The following is a 26,559-nucleotide window of genomic DNA, read 5'->3' as shown; positions in this document are numbered from 1 at the left end:
CGAGCTGGACTGGCCGTGTGCGTTTCACCCTCGTTTCATCTCATAAACAAAGAACCCAGCGCATCACCAGGGGCGGCGGAGCGTCCTGACAGACTTCCGAGGAGCCGCGGCTGAGGGGGCTGCTCCCCGAGCCTCGCTGCCTCCTCCTTGGCCCCTTCCCGGAGCCGGGGCCGGGCAGCAGCGGGGCCGGGCAGCGCCAGGGCCGGGCGAGCTCCCCCCGCGGTCCCGGAGCCGCCCCGGGGCGGTGCCGCGGCTCCCTCAGGCCTGCGCGGCGGCGGCGGCGGCGGCCATGGAGGTGCAGGTGGCGCCGCTGCGGGCCTGGGACGATTTCTTCCCCGGCTCGGACCGCTTCGCCCGGCCCGACTTCAAGGACATCTCGAAATGGAACAACCGCGTGGTCAGCAACCTGCTCTACTACCAGACCAACTACCTGATGGTGGCCGCCGCCGTCGTCGCCATCGTGGGGTCGGTGCGCGGGCGGGGACCGGGGATCGGGGGTCCGGGATCGGGGACGGGGGGTCACGGATCGGGGACCTGGGACCGGGGTCGCTGAGCCCCGGGGCAGCCCCCCCGGGCTGGGTGAGGCGGCGGGTTTGATTTGGGTTTGCTTGCTGGCTAGGGTTTGTGATTTATTTATTTTTTTTTAACTCTTCCTGTGGCTGTGTAGCGACTCGAGGAGCTCCCTTTTATTTCCCCCCTCCGCAGACCGCTCAGCACCTTCCGCAGGAGCGCCTGGCTGCTTTTGGGGTGGCAGGGAGCAGCCATGGGCCGGTGCTGGATGTCAGCGCGGCCTCCGCAGCGATCGGCACTGCCTGGCTAAACCTGCCCGGTGCCGCCGTGCAGCTGAGATAAACTTCGCTTTGAATTAAAAAGGATGAATTCTGCTTGCTGGTATAGTTTTGAGCTTATGTCCAGCAGGCAGAACAGGCCACTCTTATTTCTGAGCTAGTGCATACTGGAAAGCCCTTGATCTAAAATAAGTAGGATGCCCATCTCTTTCGTTTTGGGGCAAGACTGAGACCTTCAAGGCAGGACCCTGTTCTTGTCCAGCCCGGCATCCCTAAGGGGAGTTGGGAAATAACCTCCTAACCACCCCTTGAATATAGGCCTGTGACTGGTGGTTAAGTAGTGCTCTGAGACCAGAAAGCTCTTCATCACGAGTTGCAGCAGAGGCTGTGATGATTAAGCTTTTAATATAGAAACCGGAATACATTTCCAACACTCCTCGACAAACAATGCTCAAATGCTTAAATTGGAGGGTTGCCTGGCCACTAGGCCGAAGTGGTTTTGGCAGAAGTATATCTTATCTTATATATTGCAGAGGCTTAAATTCCTCCCCTAAATCCATTCTTGTTCTGCATCTGAAGCTCTTGACCCAGCATCTGAGTCAGTGAAGAGTCTCCGGGCTGCAGGGAGCGTGGGCCTGTGACAGGAGGGGCTGAGAACCCCGCTGCTTCTTCTTCTGTGTAACAGCTTGGCATAATGCTGTAGACTTTCTTCTTAATTTCGGTGGAGATATGTTGTAGTCAATTCAGGGGATTATTAGACCAGTAAAAAGAGAATTCCAGACTCTTGCCCACCTCGGGCTAAACTTCTGTGTTCATCTGCCATTGTTTACCAGTGCAGTGCTGCAGCCAGTTAGATAAATCAAAGGAGCCGTGGAAGGCAGGGGGAAAACTCTTCTCCCCAAGAAAGTGGGGAAAAAAAAACGTAAATAGCTTCTTTATCCCTGGCTGGAGGGCTGGAACAGCAGCAACTTTACTCTGCCTCCTAAATTCCTTCCTCCTTTTGCACTCTGATCCCTTCTTATCAGATCAAGGATGGTGATGTATCTCCCAGTTGCTTCCTACTGGTTTGCTGGGGCTGGGGGAGGAGGAAGAATGGAGCTGAACAAAATAGAGATTAATACCAGAACTGCAATTCTGATATCTTCATATTGAGCAGAGACCTGCTGAGCTGAAATTTGTGGACAAGAAACACCTGGAGTGATTTTTTTTTTTATTGTGCATCTTGGAGCCTTTGTTATATGACAAACCTGATTCTTCTAACACTAAAGAAGGACAGGAGACTAAAGGGGACAGGCTAACCCGTCAATAAAGAAAAGCTACCCGTTTCTTTTTAATAAAAGATTTTTCACTTGGCCAGACTGCAGCTTTGGGAGAAAGGCAAAGAAAGTTCTCCTGATTAAATTTACATTGATGACTAAGCTGTGGCCTTGCGCTTCATTCTGTAATGGGCAGGAATTCCTGAGCGATAAGTGATTAATCGTGGCTTTTTAGGAACTCCAGGACTGTATACAGGCCCAGGGGCAGGATTACTGAAACTGCTCGTGCAGTGGTCTTTGTGATCACAACTAAACTTATCCCATGACCAACTCTACCTGTTCTTAAACCATCTAATTATACAGACAGGCAGGTGATACAAAGATATTTTTGACTGTTGTAGTAGCTTGGTAGCTGTGGTAATGCTGGGCTGAGATGGAAGTCGTAGCCTAGGGCTTTCTTGATAGCGCAAGTGCAGAGTTTTTTGCCATGGCTTAATTTACAGCCTCCTGTACAACAACATCGACCTCTGCAACCTTTCACTATCTCCATCTCTCTGCAAGGTATGGAATAACCTTACTGTGAGTGCAGTGGAATCATAATGATCTCTGCTGCATCATTGCCCTGCCTCTTCCCCTCCCTTTGCCTTCTGATGGCTACTGTTACATGTAAATGATTTCTGCGCTTCGCAGCTAAGTTTTGCTTTCAGCCCCCAGCAGAAAACTATTATTTCTGCTTATTCTAAGCAGAAACTATTAAATCTGTGAACAAGAAACGGAAAGTATTGAATGAATGCCACTCTACTCATACAGGCTGGTGGCAGCAACAGTTCCTCTTCCCCTTACTCCTTGCCCTGCAAACTCCTTTATGAGTCAATCCGGACTAGTGTGCTCTTTTTTTTATTTCTTTCCTGGAACTCTGCTGCTGATAAAAACCAAGATCATTGCTAAATCAAACTGTGCCCCTCTCCGAGTTGCATAGGACCTGGACGATGACTGCCCTTTTTGCTCTGAGCCAGGGCCCTGTTACAGCGAGTGCTCTACAGATATTCATTAAGAGCAGTGCCTCCCACAGCAGCCTGCAGCTCTCCCCCAAACAATCCTTCTGCCGAATAAGTGCCATTTGTCCGGGCTTTCAGCTACTCTGACAAGGCTTCTCTGTCTTGCTGTTCAAACTAACGACTTAAATCAAGGTTATTTCTTTTAGGTTTTTGTTGCCTTGTACTTGCCAAAACCTAGTGTCTAAGTGATAGCATTAAGAAGCGTAATGCATTTCAGAATGCTACAACTCAGAGTCTTCATTGTCCTTTGGCATAATTTTTTCCCTGCAGCTTGAAGTTCGATGTAGGTTTCCTTTGCCCATTTATCTCTAACGCGTCTACCGGCCATCTGTACAACCCCTAGCACTGAAGGAGTGTGGGTGTCTTTTTCTTTTTTTAATTTCATTCCACCCCAGACCACGGCCTTAGCTGGCATGGGGGTAATTCCCTTGCCAGAACAGCCTCCAGAGCAGCAAAGTGCTTAGTGTCTAATGCCTGATGAAAGATTAGGAACAGTGCACAACACACGCAGCTCTAAAACGTACGTTGCATAACAACGCTACATAATTTCATAAAGATCTGGCAATTCTGCAGAAAGGACTCTACTCCTGTTCTGAAAGCGACGTAAGCGAGAAGCAGCGAGTACAGAAGCATTGCTAAACCCGTGCCTGCTGCGGGCTCTCACCTGGTGGTGACCAGACGTGTTGGTGACACGTCAGAGGACAGCACGCCGTTCGTCCTTGTAGGTGCTACCTCTCCGTGCAGCTATGTGACCTCACTGCAGCTAGAAATGGGGAGAGGGGAGAAGCAGAACCTGCTGTCTCTTGTAGCCGTGTTTGAATGAGCACGAACGAGGAAGGAAGCAGATAACTGCGCTCACCTGTCCCTCGCTTGGAAGGTGATGAGGCACGAGCCCTCCTAAAAGGGAGTTTTCATGTTTCTGTGCTGTAATGACCCAGCTGTGCTGCTCTCAGTAAAAAGGCATTGTTCCCAACGATCGGAAGTGTCCAGCTCAGCGCCTTTGCTCAGACTTGCCTGCTCATGTGCAGAAGAAACAGATGTGCCAGCAGCTGCTGAATAATCACCCTGAGACAGCCATCTGAAGGGGAGATGACTCAAGGAAGGAGCTTGCTTGCTTTCTCTTTTTATGTGGCCTGTCCTACTTCTGGGCTCGTGCTGCTGTGCTCAGAGGATGAGTCTTACGCTCCTCTTTTTCCCTACTCTGGAGCTGTAAATTCTCCAAGCAGGTGGTCAGCTCTCCTGCTAGGGGGCTGTGCAGCAGCCTGCGGGTGTGAAGTAACCCAGCAAGACCGGGTAGCGTAAGTCCCTGAAAGCAGGGCTCGTTGGACTTCCTGCAGCTCTGTGGGAATCTAACCTGCTTTGTGACAGATGTAGCACAGAGTCTAGAAATATGAATGCAATTTTAAGATGTGGGGTTTTTTATCTATTTTTTTTTGTTTTGTTTTGCTTTGTTGTTGCTTTGAGAAGTAGGTGTACAGTTACCAGTACTTCCTCCCACACCATTGCAGCCCCAGCTGGTGGCACCTGTGCTGTCTCCTGATACCACTTGGACGAACACAACGTGTCCCACGGCCGCCCTTGGCACAGGGCAGTGCCTGTGTCCCTGCCCCGGGGAGCAGACAGCAAGTTTCTTTTATTTATTCTTTTCTTTCCCCCCATCTTTTTAGTTTGCATTGAGGCAGATGTGGTGGCCCGCCTGGTCTCTGAAGGGCAAGAGGAACACAACCTCAGGTACTTGCTGTTGCCTTGAGATGCTCCTGGTGCTAAATCTAGATGACAGCTTTTCTTTGCCGGTTTGTCCCAGCAGTGTCAGAGGCTGCAGCATCCTCCCAGGGCTGTATCTTGTCTACTGCAGAGAGCAGTGCAGTAGAGCATCCTGTTGGGGCTCTGAACTGTAGGCTGACTGCACCACCAAATGTTCAGTCCTGCCATACTGACTCCTTTCAGGGCAGTCAGAACGAGCAGGTTTTTTTTTCGTTTTTTTTTTTTTTTCCCCTAGCCCCAAAAGAGTGCATCTTCCCCAAGTCATCTGAGCAACCCAAATTCAAATTCAAGTTGCCACAACACTGACATGCTAACAGTTCCGTGCATTACATTTTTAAGTATTTGAGAGGCCTTACAAATCCCTCCTAAAGGGACTTATATTTAGAAAGTATCTTGTAACATGCTTAAAGGCTGGGCACCTACCTTGTCTCAGCAGCTTTGAAAGACTTCCAGCCTTCTTGCCTGACCATGAATTTGGCGTATCGTGTTCTGGTCTGTGTATAAATAAGGCCAATATCCGTGCTGGTGGTTCAGCTCTAAGGTGACTTCCAGGGCTGTTAGGCAGTTTTCTTTTTCCCCGGATACATGTTCTAAAATAACGTGCCTCTGTTTTTTCCTTTTTAGTCTTAAGCTATTGTGGTAGTGAGAGGAGCGTGCCAGCAGCTCTGAGTGAAACGGGATAGTGGGGATCTGCCTCCCTGAAAAATGCTGTTGCTGGAGCAGAAGTGCCTATATATGAACTTCTTGGAGAATTTTAGGTAGCACTGTGAATTATGCTGTGGGGGATTCAAGCAGTAAAGGGAAGCTTGGCGTGTGACACCTTATCCAGCACTGTAATCAGCAGTATCCAAGTCTGCGGACACATGGCTGATAAGCTGAATACCAGTTTTTAGTGGCAACTGCTATCCCCATCTGTTTTCCTGCGGCTCTGAATGACTTCATTTGATACTTATGTTCCCTGTTTCCTTGTACGCGTTGGAATGCAGCCCACTTGAGAAAACATGTAATTCAATTAACTTTCCCCAGGAAAATGGGATCTTTTGAATGTGTTTTTGTTGTGTTGGTTTTTTTTCCCCACTTCCCTTACAGCCAGTCAGTAATACAGAACCTGTGTAATACCAGAAAGAAGCATAGAGCAGGGGAATCTTTGATCTTTTCCTTATAATCATGGAGGGTTTGCTCTTCACCACCCATTTCTGAAGTTGTAAAGAGCGAAGGGAAGGGTAGGGAAGATAAAGCTCTGCGAGCATTTACCAGACACCGGGTAGCGTGGAGCCCTGCCTAGCCTTTTGCTCCTTCCAGCATTAGCTTGTCAGTAGATTTTTTGGGAGCAAAACAAATGGTTGCTGTGAGCCATCCGAGTAAGTTCGGCCATTTCTGCTCTACGCCAGTTGTGATGTGGAGGTGAGTTCTGCTTTCAAAATCTGCTCTGTCCGGCAGCGTGTGCCTAAACAGGGCACTGGTGTGGTCTGGGCGTGAGCCGCCCTCCTTCTCCGGCTACAAGGGAACGCAGATGAAACCAATTTCTTTCCAGAGCAGTACTGCTCACTTTTTCCAGTCTGGAAATTTAGGATTGACAATTCAGAGCTAAATATAATCTGGCTGGCTGCAGAGAGTGACTCAGATGCAAGAAGCAGGTCTGCCCTATCACCGTTTCCAAAAAGCCATGCCGGCTCTTCAGCATGAGTAGCAGAAGCAGGTGGGGAACCAGTCTGAATTTTAATCTCTTTCCATCCAGTTGTCCTCTCTCCTGTTGGCACAATTGACTTACAGAACTGTAGCCAGGCTGTGATCTGAAGTAACTCCTGGGGGGGTTCTTCCTTCTCTGGGGAAATGCTCTCTGGCACTGCAGGTACGGTGTTGGCAGACCAGCGAGAGATTTCTTCTGCTTGTGCCGGATGTGAAGCACAGACCACAAACCAGAGCATCCTCCTCAGCAGCGGGGTGGAGCGGTGAGTCAGTGCGCCCAGGAGCTTTGGGATAGGCAGACTGCAAAGAGTACAGGATGAAATCCTTCCTGCCTGGGGCTTTATCAGGACAGCGCTATGCTGCTGTCAGTTGTAGCAGCTCAGAGCGCTCAGTTGCTGTGCAGTGCGGTCTGTGCACGTACGAGGGAGTAAATCAGAGTGCACCTGAAATCACGCAGCTTACTGCTAGAGAAGTGAAACCTAGCCTGGCTCTTGTGCAAATACAGAAACATGCTGGGCAAAGCCATCGGCGAAAGCTGAGGACAAAGCAACCTTTAAATACTTGGAAAAGTGGTTTGAGCAGGTGATGGTCTCACCCTGGTCCAAAAAAGGGGCTTGCTGTTTATAGTCCAAAGCTGAGCCACTCAGTGGCTTGGCTTGCTTGGTAACTGGTAGCAATAACACAACACAAACCTCGGCAGCAGCCCCTGTGCCAGGCCTGGCGCTTCCTTCTGCGAGACCCTCATCCCATGCTCCGGTTCCTTCTGACTCTTGGGCACGTCTGCCTGGGACGGGGCTTCCATCCGTTGTGCTGGTGGTGGTAAGCTCCTCTGGAGGTTCATGAAATCGTCTCAGTTGGGTATAAGCCATTAAGGGAGTTTATTCAGAAATACGTAAGCAGAATAGTGAGGTGTAAATTACAGACAGAAATGATGGGTTGAAAGCCTAGGCTCCAACACTTGGTTTAATTCTGTATTCTCTGGAGTAATACCCGCTGGGGAAAACCTTCCTTCCCTGCCACCCACCCACACAACCTGTCTTCAGTTTAGTATAAAGTTACCTCAGACTCTCATGTTTGCTTGGCAAGGGAATTAGTGTAACAGTTTGTATCAATATTAGGGTATTCTCAAAGACCTGATGTAGTTTGGCTATAACAAGTGCTTTGTCTTGAGAAAATAGGCAATCTGGGTAGCTGGGCAGAGAATGGCATTCATTCCCTTCTTGGCATAGTGAATTGCCATTAGGTTATGTCCAAGCACTAGTTTTGACATGAACACCATGTGCAAAAAGTAAGGAGATGCTGCAGACACTCTCATTATCCTCAGCTATGCTCAGGAAGAGAACACAAAGACCATCTACATATGCTAATTCATGGCTAAGGGTTGTTTGCTCGGTTGCACTTGTGTTATTAGCTTCTCTGTAAAAAAAAAAAAAAAAAAACAGAGGTTGATGAAGGTTTTGCAAGACCAGCTGACTTCTTAACGCCTTACCTGCCCAGCAACAAAGTTAACAGCAAGCTGGATGTGTGCTCTGTGGGCACAAGTCCTGAAGGCTCTCAAACAGGATGCTTCATTCTTTTTTTCCTTTTTTCCCCTCTTTTTTTTTTCCAGATTTCTGAGTCCCCTGAATATGCTTATTGGCGGTACTGTGGTGGTCCTGGTGTTCATGGGGTTTGTGTGGGTGTCGCACAACAAGGACATACTCCGCAGGATGAAGAAGCAGTACCCAACCACGTTTGTAATAGTCATTATGCTGTCGAGCTACTTCTTGATCTCCTATCTGGGAGACGTCATGGTGTTCATGTTCGGGATCACTCTTCCTCTCCTCTGTAAGTATTTCTGCTATTCTCCGAGCTGAGGGTGAGGGGGGGCTGAACTGAGCGTTCTCAAATAAACCTGCAAAGTCTAAAGTGGCTCGTGGCTTTAAATGTCTTTATTTAAATTGTCCCAAAATAAAATCGGGGGTGGGGAGAAGGGGACACAAAACAGTACAAGCTATTTTCAGTGTTGTTATTATTAAATGGGTATTTGCAGTTACTTAAACAGTCATTTAGACATCGTCTGCCAGTGATGTCACGGCTTTGGGGTGTGTCTTAAGATGGACACTGCAAGAACTATGCTTTCATTGGGCATGACCAATTAATAAGCGTGTTTCTGTTATGCAGTGATGTTTGTCCATGCTTCGCTGAGGCTCCGGAACATAAAGAACAAGCTGGAGAACAAAATGGAAGGAATAGGTTTGAAGAAGACCCCGATGGGCATCATACTGGATGCCCTAGAACAGCAGGAGGATAGTATCAACAAACTGGCTGACTACATATCGAAAGCAAAGGAGTAAGCAACTGCAACGTGGTGATTTACCTGTTGCAGGAGTGTAATTGCTATTTACTATTGTTCGAGCTTGCTTTCAGTTTGTGTACAATACAAGAAATGCACATGTGGTACATACAGATTAATAGTTGCAGGATACAGGTATTCCAAGGTATTCAGGGCTCCTCTAAGAATATAAGAAGAGTAACTTTTTTCTATTGTATAGCAAAATGTTTTGGTGTTTACAGAAATACATCCCAACTTAAACGTGTTTGCTTGTCTCTTCTTCTGGGGGCCAGAAGGGGAAGAGATGGAAACCTCTGGAATGCAGTCCCTCAGACAAACTGTCTTGTAGCACATTTGTTAGTAAGAGTGACACCCCTTTCATCTCAGTTCTACAAGATGGCTGTCTAGCCAGTTTGGTTTGGGGTGTAGCACCTTCAGGCTGGCAGTGTTCAAGGTGAGCTGGAATCTGTCGAACATACGTACTCTTGAATCCTATAAACCCCTCGAAATCCTCTAAACTCCCGGGGTCTGTATTGAGATCAGGCTGCTAGCTTAACTGGCAAGCAGTAAAAACTGTGCAATACTTGTAACCAATATGGGTTCCTGTCCTCACCTCACATTCCTCCTTTGGTAGCTGGGAAACAGTCAAAATAAATCTAAGCATGGAGAATATGTGTGGCACTGTGCCTCTCAGTTCCAGTAAAACACACCTTTGTTTTTCCTGAAATCCTGATTCTGTTACCCCCTGAAACTGCTCTTCTCTGCAGGAGAGCCAGAACTTCCTCACGTAACACCTGAACTATGGCCAAGCATGGGAGGAAAAAAGCTTGTGGATAAGCTAGACGAGCTAGGTTTCTACCCCTGCTGATGTTTTTAAACACTGCTACTTTAGGACTTACCTTGTTCTGCTTTATTCTGTATAGGCTGTTTTGTAGATGAAGGTGGATGTGTGTTTTTGTGCGTGGTTCTTTTTCTTCTTAACCAGAATGCAAAGATACAAGTAAAACATGCATCTCACTCACTCTAGTCCTAACACTCTTCAAAGGAATAAACTGGATTTCAGGTTTACAAATAAAAGCAATAAATGTCAGGATACAATTATTGAAGACCCATTCCAAATTCATCAAGATACTTGCCTGTAACAACTCCTTAAAGTGGTGTGTGGGATTCTTTTATATGTATTTTAACCAAACTGCCAGCTCTGATGGAATTGTCTTGCTAATAGGAGCTTACAAAATATAAGGGGGAAAAAGTTGTCCAGGTGACACTCCATTTTGAGTATTCTTGCATTTCTCTTTTTCTAATAAAGTAATTAAATAATCGAGCAAACATCCTTGAAGTTGAAGCTTTTATGTAACTTACCATGCTGTTTTCATAGTGAGCTGTGTAGAAATCTGAACATGTCATTCCATTTACGTGTTAAAGTGATCAGTATTTATTGAAAATAATTCCAGCTGAAGAGTCGATGGCCTGTTCCTCACTTGTAGCGCATGGTCTTTGTTTTTGAAAACTGTTTCCACACTTAAAGGTAGTAGCCTATGACTTCATCATTACTGTAGAATTTTAAACAACTGCACACTTACGAAGAAAAATAAACTCTAATGGTGACTGCTGAGTGCATTTATTTCAGGTTGGGAAGCGTGACTCTGAACTTAGGCTTGTGGTTGTTCCCACGTCTGGTGACCTCCCCAGGGTGGTAGTGGGAGCTCTGGTGTCACCCTACAGCTGGTGCCGTGAGCCTGTGCTGGTGACGAATGGCTGGGGTTGATTGCTCTGCCTCAGTATTAATGTTGCTGAGGCACGAGGGAGCTGCGTGTGAACTGCAGCAACGGCGCAGCCTTGCTCATCCTTGCTAGTCTGCAGAAGTGAAATATGTAAGCGTTCGTTTGCATTTCGTTTGCTTGTCTCTTATATAATTCATCTTAATAGCAATTTTACGTTTCTTCTAATTACCTGGGAGGGATTTCTGCCTGCTTCTACAATTACTCAGAGCTGTGCCCTGAGCAGCGCTGGGAAGGCAGCTCCGCTGCAGTCGGATGAGTTCTGGGGTCTCTGAATCCGGCTGCCTCCCTCCTGCAATCCCTTAGGAGCCTGTGCAGTGGGGGAACACATATCAGAGCAGGACCGCAAGTCCTGATGTAACTACCTTCGTAATATATGCCAGCTCTGCGCTGCTGCTTGGGCTGTTCCTGGCTGAAGCACCTGTAGTGCTTCATTTGAGGGCCTGCTTCTCAAGGGCAGCAGGGCAGCCCTGGGCAGCCCTGTTCCCCACTTCCTGGCCTTTACAAAAAGAGGGGTGCCAAAAACAGGTGCAATGAAAATGGTACTTCCTTTTTTATGCCTCTGCTGTGCAGAAGCAGCTTTCCCTCCCTCCTTCTGTGTTTTTTAAAAACTGCTTAGTATGTCTTACATAATAAATTAACCAGATTTCCCAGGTGGGGGGCATTACAGCTGCAGGCAGGAGTACAGCTGAGACACGTTACGAGTTTGGAAGAAGACAGATTTGAAAGAGATCCCTTGAAAGATGCAAAAAGGACAAGAAGGAAAGAAAACTTGACCCAATGCCAATGGAGACTACCTTGGATTCAAAGAGGTCCTGAACGTTAGTGATTCCAAAGGGCTGTAATAATAGCTGTGGGGTGGGACTGGGATTCGGCTGCCGGAGCACCGCTGTGAAGAGCTACAGGCAATCACAAGGAGTGAAGATTACAGTTCTCAAAGCAGCGCGTGGCGTTGTCTTTTACACGTCCATCAGGTACAAAACCAACTAAACCGTTCCGAAATGCACCAGCCTGAAACCATCACGCGGAGCTGCTGGATGCACCAGAGCAGCCTTTCTGTTCTGCAGGCCTCTTGCTAGCCATGGAAGTGCTGCACGCTTCTTATGGATAGAGCTTTTATTTCATTTCCATTTCCTTAGCCTAAAAAATAAAGCTGTATACATGGAAACCAAATGCATTTCTCATGGACAAGAAAATAATCGAGGAGCATGTGTGTGAAAAGAAAGATAAGCTAAAGCACAGCATGTTCCTGCAGAATCTGACAGCAGAAGGACAACATGGAAGCAAAACAGTTTACTGAAAAACTAGAAAGACTTAAGGTTATTGATGTCTCTGAGAAAATCCTCCCACAACAAACTGGAGCCTTGAATCCATTTGGCAGGCAGATGGCACTGGGATTGTTTGATACCTGATGGAAAACCTTAGCACTGATTTTTCCCATGCCAGCCTTTTTCATCACTCTTTAAAAAGTGCATATCTTTGTTCCCAAAGAGTCATTCATATACACCACCTGGGTTCTGCAGAAAACTTCTGCCGAAACAATTGTAAGCGAAACTTGACTAGTCTTTATTCCAAGTTGGTTTCTTTGGGTCAGTCTGGTCTCACTCCAGCTGCTTTGGTAATGGCACCTGGACAAGGACAATAAAGAAATATTAGGAGGGAATTTCTCAGTCCTATTTCCCAAACTAGTTTAGTTTTACATAAACCTACAATCCTTCAGAAACTGGGAAAGGATCAAAAATGCAACAATTAAGAGCACTAGGGGGATCTGGTCAGGAATTAGGTTTTGTTTGTAGTTCCCCATTTGCTGTCTGCAATGCTTAACGCCCAGGAAATCCCTGTGCAGGCAGCGAGCCTCCCCACGGAGGCCAGATCGGCTCAGGCAGTAAAACCTCCCTGTGAAGCTGAGGACATCAAGGCCAAAAAAAAAAAAAAAGGCAGTTACCAAAATGACACAGGCAGATGGGATTAAAACCCTAACGCCCCAGATCCAACCCATGTGGCCTGATGCCAGGTGGATCAAAAAATAAAATAAAAATAAGAATCAGTACAAGTCTCTGTTGTTTCCTCTTTCCGGGTGATCTGAGGCACCAGGACATGGCTCCTGGCTCGGCCAGCAATCATTACTTCGGCACAGACATAAATGAAAGCAAAGTGTGTGTGTGTGTGTGTGTGCATGCGCACCTGGGCTCGCTTGCAGCATGGGCACATCTGTGTGCTGCAGCTGAATCTGGCCCTCATCCTCCTGCTTTTCAGCAGCTTATTAACGACATTTAAAACTGGTGGTTAGAGCAACAACAACAACAAACATAACTTGTGCCTTTTGCAGAAAATCAGTATTGGACAGGACCGACTGTTTATCTGAAATGCTTTTACACAGCTGTAAAAATGTGTTACACATTTAGGCACTCAAGAAAAAACACCTTCCACCCATCCTGCTGCTAGGCTTCAAAAAGCAAGGCAGAGGCTCAGACACGGAAAAATGTTGTAGAAGGGTCGTTGCAGCATCACTGCTAGAAAAGGACTGCTTATAGGAAGAAAATAACTTAAAAACTTTGAATGCCCCCCACACCAAAGCTCAATTTTGCTGAAAGCATCCAGCCAAAGGCGGGCCTGCAGCTGTACCCAATGCCCCTTTGTTTGCCCCGACTGAATTTCCTCTCTTTTAACTCTACAATTGTGGAACAAGAGGTTAAAATCCCACACTATCGTTGACGTTTCACTTTTCTTTCCGTGTTTATTTGCATGTTTGCCCTATGATGGGGCAAGCAAAACATGAGAGCGCGGTGGCATCTCCAGCAGATGCTGCCCTTCCGCCGTGCAAACCAAAGCTCATCACAACCAACCCCTGCCCCTGGGGATGGCAGCACGGTGCCAAATCCAGCTGCACATCGCCTGGGGGTGCGTTTCCAAGACCCCCCACGGCTAAACGCTCACCGGTTTGAGATAAGCGACGTTGCTCTGGCGGATGTCGTTCAGCAGCTGATCCCTCGGGGTTATTTCGACGAGGGGAGGTGGCCGTCTCCTGGGGATCGGCTTCAGCGTTTTGATCACGTCCTTGAGGTTGGTTTTCTCGGCGGGCTCCACGTACTCGGGCACGGCGGGCTTGCGCTGCACCTTTTTCAGCTTGACCACCCTGAAGCTGACGGGCTTGGCTCTGTGAGGCTCCTCAGGGGCCTCCGGCCTCGTGCTCTCCCTCCCTCGGCTCTGGGGCATGGAGGGGGGCATGGGGGGCTTGGGTGCTGGGGGGGCTTCACGCATGCTGGGCTCGGGCAGCGCTCCCCCCAGCATTTCCCACATCCCCGGCGGCAAGCCCAGTCCGTTTTCCAGCATGGCTATCAGCTCCCTCTGCTCTTTCCTCTGCTGCTGCCTCTGCTCCTCCTGCCTCTTCTGCCTCTGCTTGTCCAGGTTCCTGCTCAGCAGGTTGGTCACCACCATCCTGGGCCCCGGCAGCTCGAAGTGGTAGCCCATCTTCAGGAGGGTGGCGTTGGCTTTCAGCAGCCTGGCGATTTCCATCTCGGCCTGGTGGCCCAGCATGCTCCTCTGGTTGTGGAAGCGGAGCTCCGTCAGCGTCTCGTTGTACTGCAGGCACCTCATGATGGCCACGACGCCTTTGCCAGAGATAAAGTTGGAGTCGATGTTGAGCGTGGTGATGCTCCTGTTCTCGCGCAGCATGTTGGCCAGCGCGAAGGCGACGTTGTCGTCGGCTCCCACGTTGGCCAAGCTGAACGTTTTTATGTTCTTATTCTTTTTCATCGCGTTGACGAAGTCTATCAGCATTTCTTTGGGGATGTTTTCTATGTTGTTCAGGTTGAGCTCCTTCATGTCCGGATTGTTTTTTCGGACTTTCTCCAAGCTCTCTTCTAAGTTGGTTTGGTTTCCTGAGGGCCTGGCACTTAGCTTCAAGAAGCTGGTATCCAGCGCCAACTTCTTAGGGATGTTTAACTTTGATATTTTCTTTTCATTTTCACCTGGCTTTTCTGTCGTTTCCCCTGATTCTCTACCTGATTCCTCACTTGTCTGATCACTGCGATGGTTTTCATGGGTGCAAGTTTCCTTTGTTTCTGATTCACTCTCATCACCCTCTTCTTCCTCCTCCTCCTCATCTTCCTCCTCCTCCTCCTCCTCCTCCTCCACTTCCTCCTCTGCTTCCTTATCGCTTCCACCCTTGTTTGCCTCTCCAAGCTGTGTTCCCGAGCTGGCCAAGCACTTGTTCCTGTAGTGCCTTTCCTTTCCCTCGGCTTCTGGCCCGCTCCTGCCGCCCGCCTCGCCGCTGCCAGCCGCGCCGCCTCCCGTCCCCGCAGCGCTCCTCTGCGGAAGAGAGAAACAGCTGAAGTGACCCAATGAGGCTTTGGTTCGTTAACTTTGTCCCAAAACAAAAATGCAACCAATGGGTTTATATACCTCTATGGCCATTATAGAATAATAATTAAAAGCGTCATTGCCGGTACCTCATGGTGTGCTGGCTTGCTTGGGACCGAAGGAACGATGGCTCTGAAAGTGGCTGTAGGCAGTGTCCCATCTCTGCCCATTAAGAACACCGAGCATTAAACCCTGGATGTACCTAATGCTATGTTAAGGTGGTCCCGAAACCCTTCTGCGGATCAAGGACCTCTGATCCTATTCCACCTCTGGATTTTGTGTGATTTTTATCATTTTCTTGACAAGAAAGTTTGTTTCACGTGCCTCAAAGCACTGGAAACCTGCACGAAGCGCTCACCGTGTGCTCAGCCTAAGAGAGGGGGAAGAGGGCGCACCATGACCGCAACATGCCCGCCCAGCACGCGAGGCAGCGAGGCCACGTGCTCGGGTACCCGTGTGGAACAACTGCCGTCACAGAAGCAGTCCCCGAGATAAAGCAAAATGTTAGCTCAGCTTCATCCCAAGCCCAGAGATGGGAAACTGGCCTCTGCACACAGCTGTCACAAGGCAGCAGTGCTCTTAGCATCAAACTAAAGTCAGCTGCAAGCTTCCACCCACTCCACATCCCCTCCTCGATGAGATTTTTTAAGGTTTTTCCCCTTTTCTGAGGAGCACCCCAGCACCGAGGTCTGCATCGCACCAGAGGCAGCTCCTCCGGGCCGTAAGTGTCAGCAGCCGCCAAAGTAGACCTCAAAACCTGAGGATGATAACTCGGAGTTTGTGGTGGCCCTGTCCTGTAAAATATCAAAGTATGACCTTACTTTTATTCTACTGCCCCATGACTTCGAATAAAAGTTAAGTACTATATTGAAAAGGGTGGGACCAGTTCATGCAGTTTTCATGCTTGGTCTTCAGTGAAATTTCACATTGTTAAAATACATTATGGGATTTTTTTCCCCAATGCGGCATTAAATTCTATCAACTATTGCATTAATCATGTTCATTAGACTAAATCTTCTGTGGAAAAGCACAATAGTGTTGTTCAATATGCAAAGCCAAACAAACCAGAGTTACATCTTCCAGACTGACTATCTGGTAGTTTCTCAGAGGTTTGCTTTACTGAAACAGAATTAGGATTTTCTTGTGTTAAAAAGCATAAGTAAAGGAGGAAAAACATTTAAAAAAAATTCAAACCCTGACACCAGTCCAAGCTGGATCCTGACATTACTGAGGCTTTCAGGGAGCATTTGAATTCATAGTTCATAACGTACCTTACATAGAGAATGAAAGCGGGGGTGGATTAAGGTATTAAAGCTATAAAACAGATCCCATAGCAGATGCATGACAAATATTTGCGATTTTTTGCTCATTACCTCAGAGGGCAAGAGGGTGACGGGAACTCTCTCGTCCTCGAGCATGCGTCGGGACGCCTTCTGCCAGTACAGGTAGTCCACCAGCGACCTGTGGTCGAAGCTCCCCGTCGGGGGTTTCTCCGTCTGATCCCTCTGTATCATCCCCGTCGGGACCTCGGGGTCCGGGGCCATCACCTCCATCTCGCACTGCAGCTCCTTCAGCTCCTCAGGGGACAGGTTTGCCAGGATTTCGTCTTCATCGATGTCCTCAGGGGACACATCTTCGTCAGAGGCTTGGCTGTGTTCAGACATGTTTGCTCTTCTCTCCTTCCTCTACTATTTATTAAAACTAAAGAGAAAGATTAATTTTAAAGATTATTTTCCTAGGAGGAGCTCATTCGGTTGAATCGACAACTTCGTGTTTTGGTCACGAGCAGCCGCAGCTCCCGGGCTCAGTGCAGCAGACGCGCGGCTAAGGCTATATTAAGCTGCACTTGGCTGGACGAAGAGAATTTATGGAGACGCTGCCACGCTCCATTTTCAGCAACGTGTCAGCTGCGCAAACCCTTCTGACATTTCGGTGCAGCTGGTGCGTCCCCCATGGACACCCGCAGGAGATGGCCGCCGTGTGCGGGAATCGCCCCCGCCGATGGAGGGAGTTAACAGCGCCTGCGAGGTGCTCGGGGGACCTTCTGTGCCGAGGGAAGAACCAGCACGAGGTGTCCGCATCCATCGTGTCGCTAATATCTCAAACCCGCAGGCAGCGGGGGATTTTACCACCTTTAGTGAGGTCTTAAAACCTGAACAGTGCAGGGGGTCGGTGCGAGGTCACCTGTCGCACGACTTAAGAGCTCTGCCAGATGCCAGATCCTGGTTAAGATAAAACCACCTGAGCTGGGAAGAGGCAGCGAGCAGTCGGTACAAAGCACACTGCGTCCACATGGGGAGGGGGCCCCAGCCCTGCTCCCACAGCGAGGGTTTGCCCGGAGCAGCTCCCCCAGCACAGCGCGTCCTGCCCACGCCCAGGGGTGATGCCGGTTCCCGGTTCCATACATCCCCCTGGCCCATCTCTGCCATGGCTGTTACTTGCACTCTCACCAGGCCCTGGCTGAAAAGTCACCTCAGCTTCACCCTTCTCCTACCATTTATTTTTTTTATTTACCAAATCAGTAAGCAACTAATTTACTTTGATTCACTTGGCTAGTATTTAGTTGATGTAACTGTACAAGATTATTCGAAATCCTTTGTTTCATTAAGCGTCTGTTCCAGCTGAAAACTACCTCCTCATTTCTTTAGGATACTTTATCGGCTCCTACATCTGTGTGGCAAACCAGAAAGCCCCATCTCTGACACCACTGTGCTCACGGTTGCTTTGTAAAAGCAGAGTAGCGCGGGTGGGCGACTTTTCTACTACGATAAAATTTCGGCATGCCACAGCTCAGGAAGATTTCCCTTCATAATTTTAGCTGGTCTTTGCAGGAGGGATCAAGCCAGATCCTCGCCTTGCAGCTGCGAATGCTTCTTTCACAGGGAAGAAGCCACGGACAAGGGGCTGTGGAACCAGGTCCCAGTGAGCCCGAAGCCGCCCTCGCTGCAGCCCCAGCCGTGCTCTGCTGGAGTCTGCCAGCAGCAAAACCATCCCCGTGTGATGGGGCCTCTGAGTTTTGTAACGAGAACCATGGTGTTAAAAGCCCTATTAACCTCTATTAAAAAGCCGCAACCCAAAGGTCCTCATGCAACTAACGTCGCTACGCTGCTGCAAAGAGGACAACATTTTAAGAATGAAATAAATGGTTAAAAAAAACATCAACAAACCAAGCCAAGGACATAATGCTTCTGTTTGCCCCTTTGGTATTTCAGGGCCCATCCTTATTTTACATTATGCAGTAGCAAGCACAACAGCAGACCCGCACATCAATCTATCTGGTTTAGCAGCTTTAACCCCCAGCAATTGCTGTCCATAATGGAGCCCATAAATGGTTTCCTGATGTTATCAAATAAATCAATGTTCTTCTGTAGCCGGTATGTTATTCCCCCAAACGATGCTGTTTGGGTCACAGAAGCTGTCTATTCAGTGGTTACAAATCGCTTGCTAATTTCTTGACTGTAAATAAAGCCCCTGGCCACCTTCTTAAATTTCCGTGATCCTCAGCCAGGCCATCTTGGGCCGTGGGCTCGCCAGATCTGCTAAGTTAAGTACGGTCAAACCCAAGAAGTCCTCTCAAGATGGAAAACAAGGATACTGAGAACACCATCACAGATTTAAAAAGCAAGCTGTCTTTAAGTAGAAATATATCATTTGTCGATACCGTGATTAGGAAACACTACACCTCCGGGAGCGATGCCTCCTCCGTGGGATGCAGAGCGAAGGGCCGCCCGCTGACACCTCTCCCAGTGGCACGGGTGCTAATCCCGCAGATTTCCAAGGTGGGTATCACATTTTGCCTACCTTAGGTCTCCTCCATAAATTACATCGAGTACAGGATTCACTTCCTTTTCTAACACGTTGCTTAGTGTTTGGGTACACTGGAAACGGCACGTTGAGGCAGCAGGGGACACCACCGGGCTGCAGGCACTCTTCTGGCCAAATCTAGGGGTCATTTCCAAGGTAAAACCCCCATCTTCTTCCCAATAACGTTTGCAGGCACCTCCATGAGAGCTTTCCAAAAATCCTGACTAATACCTCCACCTTTGATGCGACAGGAATGCCACTGCCATCGGCAGCCTCGTTATCTTCATGGCAATTTGACACTTGCTCAAGAATCCCAGCGCTAATGAGCCGCTGCGCGAGATGCTCGGCTACCGGGTGGCACCGGGCTCTGCCAGCAGCTCACAAACGTGAGCAGGAGACAGGCGGCACCTGCAGCCATCGCTACGGGAAGGAGCTCCAAATTCCTGCTTAGGAACTCCTCCTCCAATTCTGCTTACTTCAGAAGTGTTAAATAATAGCAGTTTAGGAGCAAACTCTTACTGTGCTGATAGAAAAAAAAAGTCTGCTTTGTTAATGCACAATTCGTACTTACTGCTTGCTGTTCCTAAGGCAAGTACTTACATGAGGATGAGGTCTGGCATGAAACCCAGCAGGCTGTAGTGCAGCATTGCCCTACTTAAATAATTTTTCTCTTCTTCATCTTGTGTGCCTTCTTCAAAGTTTCCGACCTGTCTTGAAAACAAAAGGGTTGACAAGTTTTTAACTCAAATGTCAGGAGGGGTCAACTCCTGCATCACAATTTGACCCTAAGCAGACTGTCAAAGTATGCTTAAAGTGCCTAAAATTTATTCTATTTTTAAGGTAATTGAGGAACACATACTGATGCCAAATACTTGAGAGGAATTCCTGTAATCCTGGCTTTCCTTTTTTTGCTGATAAAACCCACACATCTCTTTCCCTTTCCTACCAATCCATGCCATCTCCAAGAGCCAAGGCAGTAACTGGATAAAAGTCAGGGAATGTGCCTGTGTAACATAACCGTGCACCACTTGTAAGAACCTTGTAGGCTCGATGGGACAGGCTAAAATTGACCAAGAGAGGCATACACCAAGTATGCTCAGCAATCCTCTGTAACGCAATATGGGATTATAACGGGTCAGATGATGGGGATCGTAACAATAACAACCACCGAGTAACGAGTACAATCGCAGGGAGACACCCTGTGGGAAAACCAGCAGGGAACATCTTGGGAGGGGAAAAACACCCACCACACCTCCAAGCTGTTAGAGAGATATATATCAGAAGAAGTTTGCTGCTTACATGGAATGAGAACGTCTGACTTTCGAGGTATTTGCCCAAGCTGCTTGAGAGGGAGCTGCAAAGTGGAGCCCTGGGGCGAAGCGGGGGCTGAGGGGGAGCAGCAGGGACAGGGACCAATTCAAAGACTTTGCATGGCAGAGCCTCAAGAGTGACAAAAGCCCCACGCTAAAGCCAGTAGCTAGAATTACATTTTTTAATGTCCTCTCCCTTTTTTAGCCAAATTTGTGATTTTCCTCTAACCGGTGCACGCCAGTGCTACCCAATCAGAACTGTAATAACAGGACTCCAAGGATGCTCGGAGGAGTGACTATCATCATCACAACCTTTCCAATGAGCCATCTCCACGAGTAAATCAAATTCTGTTCAACACAAACCAGACAACGAAAAAATCACTGAGCCAGCAGATCAGGTATCGAAAATTTGAGTCATTCTAGGTAGCAATGTCGCCCTTCAAACACTGGGGTGTATCTTTATTTTACAGCGTACGCCTTGTGCCCTGTATCATCCTGCCATCAAAACGTGCCCACTGGCAACGCTGCCGGCACGGCTACGTGATGATTTCAGCATGTACGTACGGGGCTCGTCCTGCCCTAACCTCCGACCAGGAACAGGTGGGAGGCTTCTTCTCGAGTTACTCCAGCTGAGCCCCTGCTGGCTGCAAACCTTTCTCCGCCTGCGGCTCTTCGATGACACCCTAATGATTAAATATAAATGGAGACTCATGCCTGCTGCGCCCGAGCCGGGCAGGAGATGCCCTGGGAGAGGGAGCACATCCCTCCACCGTCAAGAACTTGCTGAAGGATTTACGGCGACAAGGATAACCAAGTTGGATGGAGGACAAGGAGCTTCTCCTTGGCTAAAGGTTTCATCACTCTCTCTCAAAGGCCCTGCTATCTCTGTCTCCTCTTGTGCTGCCAGCACCAATTGCTCGCCATCCCTCCTTCCAAGCAGGAAATGTCACATCAGATTTACTTGCAGTTGGCGCTCTGGGTAGCAGTCTTCGATGACAAATCCTGCCCTGGGAGATGACCCTTGTGGTCCCGAATCCACATCCAGCAGCTGAGAAGGGAAAGTCTTGCTAGAGAGGGCAGGAGGCAGCACATCAGGATGTCACCATCCCTACCCGGTGGTGGGGCCCTGCATCACAGCAGTGTCTGGTGACAGGGAATGGTTTTGGGAAGCTCAGCCCCACTTGGGTCTGAAAACCCAGACGCAAGATGGGCGCAGACAAGAGAGAGACAAGACACGGTGGCCAGTGGAGCACGATGAGAACAAGCACATAGAACTGTGTGTGTCTTCACACATTTGCAAAATAAAACAAGACTACTTTTTTTGTCCCCGCCATGCTTATCTCAAACAGCTGCAAGAAGCGTCCAAAATAATCTGAAAGCCACTCCACGAGTTTTCTGTTACCAGTGAGATAAGAACATTCCTTTCTTGGAAGTTTTGTGGAATTTTCCCCCTAGCGCAGGATCCCAGAGAAATAAAAATATGGAAAGCAGATGATTATACTTAAGTTAATTAACCATTAAATAAAATGACACAAGTAAGACTGCTCCTATTTGCTTTAACTTGACAGATTTCAACACTTGTGCGAGGCCCTCTTAGCTTTCTGCCCTAGAAACGTATTAAACATAATAGGAAAGAATAAAGTAGATTGAAGAACGGTGGAGGAAGCAGAAACCTTTCTCAGAGAGGTGGTAACTTACCCAGAAGCCGCCTGCTCAAGCAGCTCTCTTGCATTATTCCCAAAGCCCAGGAGATGGAGCAAACCTTCAGCCTTCACAGGGCTCTCTACCAACACTGGCACTCTCTGGGCCACGCCGGAGGTTTCTGATCTGCCCAGGAGCTGCACAGCTTTGCTGCAGTGTCTCCTTTTTAAGCTGAACAAGTCCAAGATCGATCATAAACCAGCTCTCAGCAGAAACCTGCATGTCACATCCTGCACAAAGTCACGTTGGGCAGCAAATTTCACATCAACACACTTGGGTGCACGTTAAAGATTTGCTGTGGTAAAGCAAATTTTGCCTGTGCTGGGCAAGGGGGCTCCTAACCAGAGCCCTGTCCTGCTGTGCCAGGGGGGTTACAGAGCCCAGCCTGCCCCAGGACCCATGGTAACGCCACATCCCAGTATTGCCATTGAAAACAGCATAGAAAAAGCTGGCAGCAATTAAAAGCATCAGACCTTGCTTATTTTAGTCCTATTGCCTTTTTGAGGATTCTTGGCAAGGACCCGTTTTTCTTCTTCACCCATTATCACCTAAAAAGCACTCAGAAGTGCCCCACCATGCGTGGTGTTGTGCAGTTGCTGTTTCCCCTCCTTGCTCTCATCTCAACAGTGGCATCTTCCACCTGTTTTAGAGGAGAGGCCTTTGTGCCGCTGTAAAATTGAACCCCGGGGGTCTGTGCTTTTTTTTTTTTACCTTGGTGTTTCACGTCGTTTGTGTCTTGGCTTTGTTCTGGATCATGGCAAATACAAATTCCTAGGTATTTCTTCAAAGTGGAAGAGGCAGAGAGGGTTTCAGGTGAGTCTGAGGCCGGAGGGCTCCTCTCTTCAGTGATGCCGGTTGGTCACTAGATGGCCTCCCTGATCCTGGTGAAAGCCTGCGGAAAAGTCTGAACAGCTGTGAACAGTGCTGAGGTAGCAAGTCAAACAAGCACAGGTAATTTGTATTTGAGTTTTGAACAAATACGATAACAATCGCAACCATGTCTTTATTACCTCTTCAGCTGCACTATACAGACCTGGTCTCCACGAACTGTCACGCACGAGCACCAAAGCATCGCTCCAGAAACGCAGCTCGCCGCCACAAGAAGCTGCAGGGTGACAGGAGGCAGAGCCCAGCAGCAGGCCAGGAGCTGTGCTTAATAAAAAAGGACCTGGGCAGCAACTGGAGCCATCAGGAGCTGTCCAAGCAGTGCCTCGGCCATGGAGCAGCCCCAGCTCCCTGGTGGGCGATGGGCAGGGGGGTCCCATGGGACCCACACCCTCCTGCTCATCCCCCTCCAAGACAGGCAGTGTCTGAAATCCAGCCCTGGATGTTTCATGCCCCAAATTCCCCAGGAGAGCAAACTGGGCTCCACTTGAAGCCACCCAAAGTTCCCACGTTCTCAACACGCCCATCCAAAATCATCCTAAATCATCCCGGTCCTGTCGGAACAGCCCCAAGGCCGGGTGCCAGCGTTGTGCCGACAAGGATGCGTCAGGCTGAGCTCAGGCCTGAGCGGGGAGGGAAGAGCCAGCGCACAACGCAATGGCCACAGCACCGAAATACGGGGACATAAACAATGCCTTAAACGGGGCACGGGTCTTGTCATACACCTCATTTCCCTTTTTAAATGAAAACCTTTGAGAGTGATGATAAATAATTGCCAAGGGGTAGTGATAGCACCGGCTCTGCGTGGGGCACTGGACTTCGAACCACGCAGCTGCCTGTCACGAACACCGATGTTTTGCAACAGCGGTGTGAGCAAGCACGCGGTCAATGAACAGAGAACGTGCCAACAGACAAGCCTCCAAAACTATTTGGAGAAGTGGTAAAATACAACGAAGTGTGAATATTTTTAGTGGTCACCTATACAAATCCTTCTTAATAAATGTTTCCACCAGCAACCTTGAAATAAAGACGAAATTCAGAGCTGGTTAAGCTTATGGACAACACAAAACCCAGGAACTAACAAATTACTCTTTGCATTTTCTGTAAACGCGCCTCCTCCCGTTGCACCGCCAGAAATTCAGACTTACAGACACGTTCTCCAAGTGTCTGATCTGTCTGGGGCAAGCGTTCCCCAGCAATAGGGCAGCCTCTGCCAGCTCCCCTGCCCCAAATGGGCTGATCTGCAAGGGGACCACGGCCACTGACCCTCAGTGACAACCCTGATCCTGCGCAGTCCAAAAGAAATCAGACCGTGGTGATTCACCCTATCTTAGTTTCAAGCCTTGAAATAACACGCTGCACTTTTCCAAGCACTCAAGTAGAAATAGGAGGAATGCTGAAGTGGTTTTGGTAGCACACTTTTCAGTTTATTGACCTATACAAAATAATAGGTCTAGAAAATCATGAGTAGTAAAAGAATAAGCAAAAAAGAGCTTTCGCATTTCTAGAAGGCTATACAAATATGCAAAACCAAGGAAATAAGTTATTTATTTTGTTTTTGTTCGTTTAATTCCAAATTGCGACTCTAATAATACAAACGACTAAGTACCAGCTTAACAAGTGTGTCCTTCTGTATATATTACATGCTCTGGAATATTGGTAAAAAACGTCCAAAAAAGTTTATCAGAAACTTTTCTATTCACAATATGAACAAGGGGTTACTAATCTTTTGTATAAAAGAAAAAAGAGCACCATTTTATGGGATCCTGAAGCACAGTACAGCTGAGACACGAGAGAGATTTTACAGTATGCAAATGAGTCGTCATAAATCACGCAAGAGAACCCATGCTAATTTGTTCCTACAGATGGATGACATGAGGTAGGTTTATCCCTCTTAGATCAAGACTGCAGTCGCACTTTTTTTCTGAATAAATGGTTTTGCAAAGATGCTGTTCTAGTCACTCAGTGACTTTGCAACGCACCTGGCAGTTCAGATGACTCGTGGTACAATTCTAATGCCCCTCATTTTAAGGCACCCACTTGGCTGTTTATGTTTGCATCCACCTTAAAATACTGGCCATTACAATCGAGTTGTTCATCCTGTGGTAACTGCAACTCTCCATTTCCGATCCTCAGTTCCCTACGGCAGAGCAAAACGTAACTGTCACCCAACGAACACTACGCAGCCACTGTGAAAATTTGCCTGCTCCTCTGCACAGTGAAGTTGTACCATGGAAAGGTCGATAAGTGTGAGGTTATTAATTACACTTTATCATGGAAAGGAGTTCAAAGTTTACTCCTGTTTCCAAAATCCACAACCACCTAGAGTTTTACATGACATATTGTGACAGCAAATTCTTTTCTTTCCAGAACTCGTTTGTGGTGCTAACAAACACTCTTAACAACACCCCAAAAATGGATATACTCATTCAAACCTCCATAAGAATAATAAAAAAAAATCCAGCCTTCCTTCAAGTAATGTTCCAATACTGATTAAATCACCCTTTGCCTCATTCACACACACAGTATCTATCCTTCACAAGCTTATGAAAGTCCTTCCAGGTCATCATAAGCCATGGCAGAAGAAATTTCCATTTGTTCTTCTTTCAGACATCATAATTGTGCTCCTAGAATTCCTGTTTTTTCCGTAACAGTTCCCTTTTCACATTTTTTTTCTGAGGTTTGCCTTCAACACCTTCCAATCTTCAAAAAAAGTGCTTGCTGAATATAAATACTTCAACCAAGTGCTGCATCTTGTCGTAGATTACATCGTGGCTTGCCCTTGCTCGTTCAGGCTATCCGGATTCAGAAAGAAGCGCCATTCTTGGTAAGACTTTGTCATTTTGCTATAGTCCCTCGTAATGCTGAACTTCATCTTTCCCAGCAACAGAACACCTCCTTTTTGTTCGGTCACAAAGGTGCCCCCGAGGTCTCCTTCGGAGTAACAGCGTTTTGTGCAAGGCACACAAGGGTACGAATGCAGGGCTGCAGGCGGTCTACACGAGCGTCCCAGGCTTTGAATCCTCGTGCCAGAATAACCTTTGCTCGTTGCTGTGCAAGTCTTCCTCCAACTGGTTCTCTTCATCACCACCCAGCTGGCTCGTCTCTGCATAAGCTCTGCAAGAGATGGCATCAGGGATAAGCAGGAGCCGAGATCTCCCCCAAACGCCCAAGTTCTGCTTTGGGGATGTACAAACAGGAGGAGCCCCCTCCCACCTCAGCGTGGCGAGCATGAACTCACGCGGCCCCCTTGGGCTAGAAGGAATGCTGGCTGCTGTGATTTTACACCCCCAGCAAAATTTGGATCCAAACACAAACCCAGGTGTTGTGCTGTAATTAGGCTATTCGTGCAACGGGATCTCAGCTACTCAAAATTGTCAAGACTCTGGAACATACTGATTGCTCATTTGCCATAATCATGTTAAAATAGAAAATAGAACAGATGAATGATTGGCCTACTGATTCAGAACATGGGAAATTAATAGTAAAAAAGCACTCATACAGAAAAGTCTGCCAAAATAAGCAATTTTCAAAGCCCGGTTATAGGAAGTTAAGAAATTAGTAGAAACCGTAGTCTTAAACACTGTTATTGTAGAACTTTTAGATCACTCCAACAAAAAGCCCAAGGCATTTAGCTTAGAAACGATACAAAAGCTTCTGCTAGATCCTCATTTTAAAACAAACAAATGAAAAACTCGGTCATTGCCCACAGGTCAGCCTGGCAGCAAGCGCAAGCAGCCACACATGAAGCTGGGCACACACATGCGGAGTACTTACTACAGCTGGCTAGGCTTAGCATAAGAGCACTTAGACAGGATGGCATTTGTGCGGGCAGAGCCGTTCCCGG

General features: G+C 48.0%; 3 protein-coding genes and 2 long non-coding RNA genes across 6 annotated transcripts in view; 2 read left to right on the top strand and 3 right to left on the bottom strand.

The window, feature by feature from the left end:
- Positions 1-187: 187 nt before the first annotated feature.
- On the top strand, positions 188-10,477 carry ARL6IP5 (ARF like GTPase 6 interacting protein 5). The gene is made up of 3 exons (XM_080606476.1): positions 188-465; positions 8,165-8,382; positions 8,719-10,477. The coding sequence occupies exons 1-3, from the start codon at positions 290-292 to the stop codon at positions 8,889-8,891; spliced, it is 567 nt and encodes a 188-aa protein (XP_080462602.1). The 5' UTR covers positions 188-289; the 3' UTR covers positions 8,892-10,477.
- On the bottom strand, positions 434-4,813 carry LOC308200563. The gene is made up of 2 exons (XR_013955696.1): positions 3,767-4,813; positions 434-1,863 (listed from the first exon to the last, which is right to left on the bottom strand). It is a non-coding gene; the product is annotated as an uncharacterized lncRNA (long non-coding RNA).
- LOC308200566 lies at positions 4,740-8,108 on the top strand. Its single transcript, XR_013955698.1, has 2 exons — positions 4,740-4,833; positions 5,491-8,108. It is a non-coding gene; the product is annotated as an uncharacterized lncRNA (long non-coding RNA).
- Positions 10,478-11,751: 1,274 nt separating the features above from the next.
- On the bottom strand, positions 11,752-19,779 carry LMOD3 (leiomodin 3). 2 transcript variants are annotated; one of them, XM_080606461.1, is made up of 5 exons: positions 19,676-19,779; positions 19,417-19,527; positions 16,386-16,713; positions 13,588-14,961; positions 11,752-12,278 (listed from the first exon to the last, which is right to left on the bottom strand). In XM_080606461.1, exons 3-5 carry the CDS (start codon positions 16,674-16,676, stop codon positions 12,252-12,254), a joined length of 1,692 nt encoding a protein of 563 aa, XP_080462587.1. In that variant the 5' UTR covers positions 16,677-16,713; positions 19,417-19,527; positions 19,676-19,779; the 3' UTR covers positions 11,752-12,251. The 2 variants fall into 2 exon arrangements, with proteins under 2 accessions (XP_080462587.1, XP_080462586.1); XM_080606460.1 differs by lacking the exons at positions 19,417-19,527; positions 19,676-19,779 and having other exon boundaries at positions 16,386-19,410.
- The window catches only part of FRMD4B (FERM domain containing 4B), a 96,717-nt gene continuing 81,909 nt past the window's right edge, over positions 11,752-26,559 (bottom strand). The window contains exons 23-24 of the mRNA XM_080606459.1: positions 19,417-25,829; positions 11,752-12,278 (exon numbers count right to left, since the gene is read on the bottom strand). Coding sequence (XP_080462585.1) covers positions 25,709-25,829 — 121 coding nt within the window. The 3' untranslated portion in view covers positions 11,752-12,278; positions 19,417-25,708. The remainder of the gene's footprint in view (positions 12,279-19,416; positions 25,830-26,559) is intronic.

This window comes from Anser brachyrhynchus (assembly GCF_964034855.1).
Source record: "Anser brachyrhynchus genome assembly, chromosome: 10".
Taxonomy (NCBI): domain Eukaryota; kingdom Metazoa; phylum Chordata; class Aves; order Anseriformes; family Anatidae; genus Anser; species Anser brachyrhynchus.
This window is presented reverse-complemented; position numbering and strand designations above follow the sequence as displayed.

What these genes read in the sequence shown, in the direction of transcription:
- ARL6IP5 (XM_080606476.1), top strand. Translation starts at nt 290, where the DNA reads ATGGAGGTGCAGGTGGCGCCGCTGCGGGCCTGGGACGATTTCTTCCCC. An exon ending in GCCGTCGTCGCCATCGTGGG is followed by an intron (nt 466 to 8,164) that starts GTCGGTGCGCGG and finishes TTTTTTTTCCAG; the next exon opens with ATTTCTGAGTCCCCTGAATA. An exon ending in GATCACTCTTCCTCTCCTCT is followed by an intron (nt 8,383 to 8,718) that starts GTAAGTATTTCT and finishes TCTGTTATGCAG; the next exon opens with TGATGTTTGTCCATGCTTCG.
- LMOD3 (XM_080606461.1), bottom strand. Translation starts at nt 16,676, where the DNA reads ATGTCTGAACACAGCCAAGCCTCTGACGAAGATGTGTCCCCTGAGGAC. An exon ending in TCACCCTCTTGCCCTCTGAG is followed by an intron (nt 14,962 to 16,385) that starts GTAATGAGCAAA and finishes TCTCTTCCGCAG; the next exon opens with AGGAGCGCTGCGGGGACGGG. An exon ending in ACGTCGCTTATCTCAAACCG is followed by an intron (nt 12,279 to 13,587) that starts GTGAGCGTTTAG and finishes GTCCTTGTCCAG; the next exon opens with GTGCCATTACCAAAGCAGCT.